The sequence below is a fragment of the Periophthalmus magnuspinnatus genome, chromosome 23, assembly GCF_009829125.3.
Source record: "Periophthalmus magnuspinnatus isolate fPerMag1 chromosome 23, fPerMag1.2.pri, whole genome shotgun sequence".
Classification (NCBI taxonomy): Eukaryota; Metazoa; Chordata; class Actinopteri; order Gobiiformes; family Gobiidae; genus Periophthalmus; species Periophthalmus magnuspinnatus.
The window spans coordinates 23,466,716-23,473,242 of record NC_047148.1 but is presented as its reverse complement, the minus strand read 5'-3'; the positions used below and the strand labels follow the sequence as shown (position 1 = coordinate 23,473,242).

Genomic DNA, 6,527 nt, shown 5'->3' with positions numbered 1-6,527 from the left:
GTTATTATATGTGCAGTGTAACAAGTAAACACAGCACTTATGTAGTTATTATATGTAGAGTGTAACAAGTAAACACAGCACTTATGTAGTTATTATATCTGCAGTGTCACAAGTAAACACAGCACTTATGTAGTTATTATATGTACAGTGTAACAAGTAAACACAGCACTTATGTAGTTATTATATCTGCAGTGTAACAAGTAAACACAGCACTTATGTAGTTATTATATGTAGAGTGTAACAAGTAAACACAGCAGTTATGTAGTTATTATATCTGCAGTGTAACAAGTAAACACAGCACTTATGTAGTTATTATATGTACAGTGTAACATGTAAACACAGCACTTATGTAGTTATTATATGTAAAGTGTAACAAGTAAACACAGCACTTATGTAGTTATTATATCTGCAGTGTAACAAGTAAACACAGCACTTATGTAGTTATTATATGTACAGTGTAACATGTAAACACAGCACTTATGTAGTTATTATATGTACAGTGTAACAGGTAAACACAGCACTTATGTAGTTATTATATGTACAGTGTAACAAGTAAACACAGCACTTATGTAGTTATTATATGTACAGTGTAACATGTAAACACAGCACTTATGTAGTTATTATATGTACAGTGTAACATGTAAACACAGCACTTATGTAGTTATTATATGTACAGTGTAACAAGTAAACACAGCACTTATGTAGTTATTATATGTAAAGTGTAACAAGTAAACACAGCACTTATGTAGTTATTATATGTACAGTGTAACAAGTAAACACAGCACTTATGTAGTTATTATATCTGCAGTGTAACAAGTAAACACAGCACTTATGTAGTTATTATATGTACAGTGTAACATGTAAACACAGCACTTATGTAGTTATTATATGTACAGTGTAACAAGTAAACACAGCACTTATGTAGTTATTATATGTAAAGTGTAACAAGTAAACACAGCACTTATGTAGTTATTATATCTGCAGTGTAACAAGTAAACACAGCACTTATGTAGTTATTATATGTAAAGTGTAACAAGTAAACACAGCACTTATGTAGTTATTATATGTACAGTGTAACAAGTAAACACAGCACTTATGTAGTTATTATATGTACAGTGTAACAAGTAAACACAGCACTTATGTAGTTATTATATCTGCAGTGTAACAAGTAAACACAGCACTTATGTAGTTATTATATGTATAGTTTTCTCCCGTTTCTCCCCATTTCTCCCGTTTCCCCCCCTTTTCCCTCCTTATTTCTCTCCCCCATTTCTCCCTGTTTCTTCCCTGTTTCCCCCTTGTTTCTCTCCCTCTATTTCCGTTTCTCCCCATTTATCCAATTTTTTCCCCCTGCTTCCCCGTTTCTCCCCGTTTCCTGTTTCTCCCATTTCCCCCCTGTTCCTCTACTTCTTTCCCCATTTCTCCCCCGTTTCTCCCCTGCTCCCCCATTTCTCCTCATTTCCTGTTTCTCCCCGTTACCCCTGTTTCTCTCCCTCTTTCTCCTCGTTTTTCTCCCTTTTTCGCCCCATTTCTCCCCGTTTCTTCCCTGTTTCCCCCCTTGTTTCTCTCCCTCTATTTACATTTCTCCCCATTTCTCCAATTTTTCCCCCTGCTTCCCCGTTTTTCTCCCTCTTTCTCCCCGTTTCCCCTCCTGTTTCCCCCTTGTTTCCTATTTCTCCCCGTTTCCCTCCTTGTTTCCCCCGTTTCTCCCCCCATTTCTCCCCGATGCCCGTTTCTCTCCGTTTTTCTCCCTCTTTCTCCCCGTTTCTCCCTCCTGTTTCCCCCTCGTTTCCCATTTCTCCTGTTTCCCCATTGATTCCCCCTGTTTGTCCCCGTGTTTGTCCCCCCTGTTTGTCCCCGTGTTTGTCCCTGTTTGTCCCCCTGTTTGTCCCTGTGTTTGTCCCCGTGTTTGTCCCTGTTTGTCCCCGTTTCTCCCTCCTGTTTCCCCTCCTCAGTTCATATCTTGTGTGTTGTTTCCTCAGAGAAAGTGACAGACTCTTACGTCGTTTTCACCTTTAAAATGCAGAATCTGTCGTCTTTCTGTTACCGTGGCCATTTTATGTAAATGTTCATCTTCTGTGACGTCGTAAATGTTTTATTTCTAAGTGATTTTGTCTGTTACAGCGACACAAACGAAGTGGACATCCCCCTGAACCTCCGAGTGGGCACAAAGCGCTACATGCCGCCCGAGGTCCTGGACGAGACGTTGAACAGGAGCTACTTCCAGTCGTTCATGATGGCCGACATGTACAGCTTTGGACTCATCCTGTGGGAGATCGCGCGACGCTGCACATCTGGAGGTCAGTCACTGGACGAACATCGTACACGTTTACACTTATAGAAAAAGAAACATTTTAAAATCTAAACAGAGAATGTCCCAGCGCCGTGAGAGCAGCTCAGGACCACAGTCTGCTGTCCATTTGCATCTCAAACACACTAAACACTCTTCAGACTCATCCATCCATGTTCTTCCTCTTCTCTGGGGCTGGGGCTCAGGGGCAGCGGTCTAAGAAGGGATTTACAAACTTCCCTCACCCCAGACATGTCCTCCAGCTCCTCCCCAAGGCCCAGAGACATAGTCCCTCCAGACTGTCCCTGGTGCCTCCTCCCTGTGGGACATGCCCGGGACACCTCCCTATCCTCAGACCCAAAGCAAACCAAAGAAAGTAAGGCTAGCCTGTATGCTAATAGCCAGTATGCTAATAGCCCGGATGCTAAAGGTGTGAGAGCAGTGTGACTCAGGAACAGTTCACAGACTTAGGACATTGAAGGACGGGTCAAATGCAGAGGACAAATTTAGGTGACTCTTAGTGTAGCTCATTAAACAAACAGGTGTTAGCTTCAGTGTCGTTAGCTTCAGTGTCGTTAGCTTCAGTGTCGTTAGCTTCAGTGTCGTTAGCTTCAGTGCCGTTAGCTCCTCTCTTCACACAGATAAAGCAGCGTCCAGCAGAGATGTGACGAGAAGATTGGACGTCTTCACTTTAAAACATTTTGTCCAATTACAGATTTTAATTTTTTCTTTCACTTTGGATTAAACGTGGACGACAGGGGACACGTGGACATAAACGTCCTAAACTTATGTCCTGTTTTGTCGTGGGATGACGTAATTGACGCAAGAAATTTAAAAAAGAGTTAAGAAAAAAGCTTAACTTGTAGATTCCTGTGTAATCTATTTATGTAACACTGAAACTGTAAATGTGAGACATACTGAGCAGAATCGTTCAGCCTTAAGGCCCGACTGGCTCGCTCTGTTGTTCTCTTTGTTCCCTTTGTTTGCTTTGGGACTGAGTTATAAAAACGTCTTCACTCCTACAACTTTCTGGCTTTTACTTTATAACTTGTAGATTAAAAAAAAAACATTCAGAACTTTCAGAACATCCTCCCTCACACGCGGAGACGATTTACGACGACGACTTGTTCTGTTCTGGACTAAAATGGCGCCCACACGTTGTCGGTTGTTCCCGCAGGCATCGTGGAGGAGTACCAGCTGCCCTATTACGACCTGGTGCCCACTGATCCTTCCTACGAGGACATGAGGGAGGTGGTCTGCATTAAGAAACAGAGGCCGTCCTTCGCCAACCGCTGGGCCAGTGACGAGGTAGTTCTTTTTTTTCTGCCGATTCTTCTGAGCTTCAAGTCAATTAGATCAGACGAGGAGGTGAAGTGGTTTAGCCCGTAGCCTCCTCCACAGTGTAACTTCAGAGGTGTAATCAAAACCTCAACTACAAAACTGTGTCGCCAACGTCTCTGCATCACGTCACCTACACGTGAACTTACCCGGATCAAGAAGAAGTAAATATGAAACAAAACTCGACACTTATACAGTCGTTACTTGGCGTTTTATCAATTCGAGTGCTCTGAAGTGCACTAGCCGGAGTGTGTGACCTTTGTAGTACTTTTAGGATGATTTATGCTGATGTTGTTTTATTCTTTCTGCTTCGCTGACGCTCGTTGTCGTTTCCTCAGTGTCTGCGGCAGATGGGGAAGCTGATGTCCGAGTGTTGGGCTCCAAACCCCGCCTCCCGTCTCACCGCGCTCCGCGTGAAGAAGACGCTGGCCAAGATGTTAGAGACTCAAGACGTCAAACTGTGACAAAGTGTCCAAAGACTTTCTCCCACCACCGCCGGTCGACCGCTGGACGACGGGAGACGCAAAGACAAACGGGACAAAGCAGAGAACGTGAGCGATGATACGAGGGCACGATAAAACCACGATAATACCACGAGATTTATGACCAGGTTCTGCCTTTGTGTCAGCGACTTGTGACTCCAAATGTGCTTTCTGTGAAAGCTCCGCTCGTCGTGGACTGAACAGACTCAGACTTAGAGAAAGTCTCTTTAAGCCATACAGTGTTTTATGAGCAGCTTTTTGAGCTGTCGCCGCCGCCGCCGTTTGGGGCTTTGAGTTTGTGGCTCTCGATAAATGGACCTGAACCCTCGAGAAGACTGGAGAGAGACGTCCAAAACGTGATCAGTGACCTCGTTATTATTATTATTCATATTGTTTATAATTAATATTATTATTATGAACAGAAAAATCTCTAAGACGCTTATTTAATTTCACAGAGCTTTAAATGCTGATATTTTTAGTAAATGTGTAAATATCTGAGCTATAAATGAATCCTGCCGTTACTCAGAGTGTCCAGAGTGTCCACTGCACACGGCCTGTGTCATGTGACCTGTGTGTCATGTGACCTGTGCAGAAGTGCGCGGTGGATGTGACATTCCCTAATAAAAATCCCGGTGTCTTGAGGCTCGTTGAAACAAACTGTGTCTGATGCCGTTTTTCAATGTTGCATATAAATATAATTTATTATTAGTCTTAAAAATTCTTTCTTACACTTTTTACAATAACCTTGACAGATGAAATGCAAGCATCAGATTCAAATGGTCACTGCAGAACAGCTCCAGTCTCACTTTTCACAAGAAGCAAAAACATCGAGATGCAGAATTCAGAATGTAGATTGTTTCAAAAAAGATGCAAAGTTTGCATAGACGACTTTTCAAAAACTGGGATAACAGCCATTATAAAAGAGAAATCTGAAAGAGAACACTCACAAAAGGAATGTTACGTTTACAGTCCTCAGAAAGAGTCCGTATTGTGATCATCGATGGCTTCTGTCAATAACAATAACAGGCCGCCCTCCCCCAAAAAGAGTCATTCAGGACGAAAAAACACCAACGAAATCATGATCCTTTCGATTCACCAGCTCACTTTGTATTTCTATTTGGTAAAAAGCAGTGGAACTCATTTGCATTGGTCCTATAAAAATATATTTGTGTAACAAACCACAAACATCTTTCTTTTGTACAGCGTCGTCTTCACCGTTCTTTCCGTCGATAGATGTTCTTTTAAATACACTCAAATATAAACCACAAAGTGTGATTTTAAATAGCCTGAAAAGTGCCTCCCGAGCAGCGACACGGTTAAAATCAACTCAACAAATAAGTAAATAAACACTCTTAAACCCAACAAATATATGAAACTAATCCAACAAATCATATTAGTAATAAAACATCAAAAGTATAAGTTTCTGTACATGTTCTGACTGACAGGATGGAGTACTGCAGGAGTCCAGCAGGGGGGGCTATGATACAGTCAAACTAAGGAGCAGTCTGAAGACACTGCAAAGTATAAAGACAGGCAGCATAAAGTACAAAAGGATAAGTATAAATAGGCATATTAAATACTATGTTGTCACAGAGCACATGTTCATTCCGGGCGTTGCCATGGAGACGGTTTTGGAGACGGCGCTCGGGCTTCGTCTTCTGCTGCATCCGTTTGATCCTTTGACCTCCAAAAAAAAAAAAAAAAAAAAAAAAAAAAAATCACCAGAGAGGGTGCAGTCCAAGGCGAGGGCAGCGTCCACATATTCGCACAGTCCATCCAAAAAACGGACAGCTGTTTCCAAGGAAACTGCAGCCAGAGCGTGGGGTTTGTTGTAGCAGTGAGAGAAAGAAAGAGAAAGAGAGAAAGAGAGAAAGAGGCAGAGCGGGAGAGGAATGACTGGCAGAGATTTGTGTTTACCCCTCCAAGTTTTTACACCCTTTGTTGCCAATGTTTAACTGGGTCATGGCTTAGCAGACCTAGCGCTTTCTTCCACTTCAAAGGGACTCGACGTGTTTCTGTTTATGTCACGCCGATGCCAAACGACTTTTCAGCTTTCGGATACGGCCCCGTCTTTAGGAGCGTTTTCCCTCCTCTCCGGGATGCGCGGGTCCCTGGTGGGTAAACGTCAGTGCTCAGTGTTGGAGGGAACCAGAGTGTCATGGCGGCCCATCTCCTCCAACACCTGGGCCAAGCGACTCAAGTTTCCGTCGGGGAAATGCTGAGCTTCCCACAGATCCAGGATGACGCCCGTCGGACTGGATTTGGTGGCGAAGTAGTTGAGATACCTGCGGAAAAAAGACACGAGAGTTAAAGATGTTTGGTAAATAAAAGGTGGAACAGGTGAGAAATTCAACAGAACAATCCCCTACACGGACAGAATACGATACTGAAATGAAGCGTCACGTTTATCATTCCCA

The 6,527-nt window shown here is 42.8% G+C and overlaps 2 protein-coding genes across 4 annotated transcripts in view; one reads left to right on the top strand and one right to left on the bottom strand.

The window, feature by feature from the left end:
* Positions 1-4,376, top strand: part of bmpr1bb (bone morphogenetic protein receptor, type IBb) — a 22,921-nt gene extending 18,545 nt beyond the window's left edge. For both annotated transcript variants that reach the window (XM_033989386.2, XM_055231820.1), the window contains 3 exons: positions 2,125-2,300; positions 3,468-3,598; positions 3,967-4,376. In XM_033989386.2, coding sequence (XP_033845277.2) covers positions 2,125-2,300; positions 3,468-3,598; positions 3,967-4,092 — 433 coding nt within the window. In that variant the 3' untranslated portion in view covers positions 4,093-4,376. The remainder of the gene's footprint in view (positions 1-2,124; positions 2,301-3,467; positions 3,599-3,966) is intronic.
* Positions 4,377-5,935: 1,559 nt separating this feature from the next.
* Positions 5,936-6,527, bottom strand: part of unc5cb (unc-5 netrin receptor Cb) — a 193,725-nt gene continuing 193,133 nt past the window's right edge. For both annotated transcript variants that reach the window (XM_055231815.1, XM_055231816.1), the window contains one exon: positions 5,936-6,395. In XM_055231815.1, the coding sequence (XP_055087790.1) occupies positions 6,236-6,395 (160 nt within the window). In that variant the 3' untranslated portion in view covers positions 5,936-6,235. The remainder of the gene's footprint in view (positions 6,396-6,527) is intronic.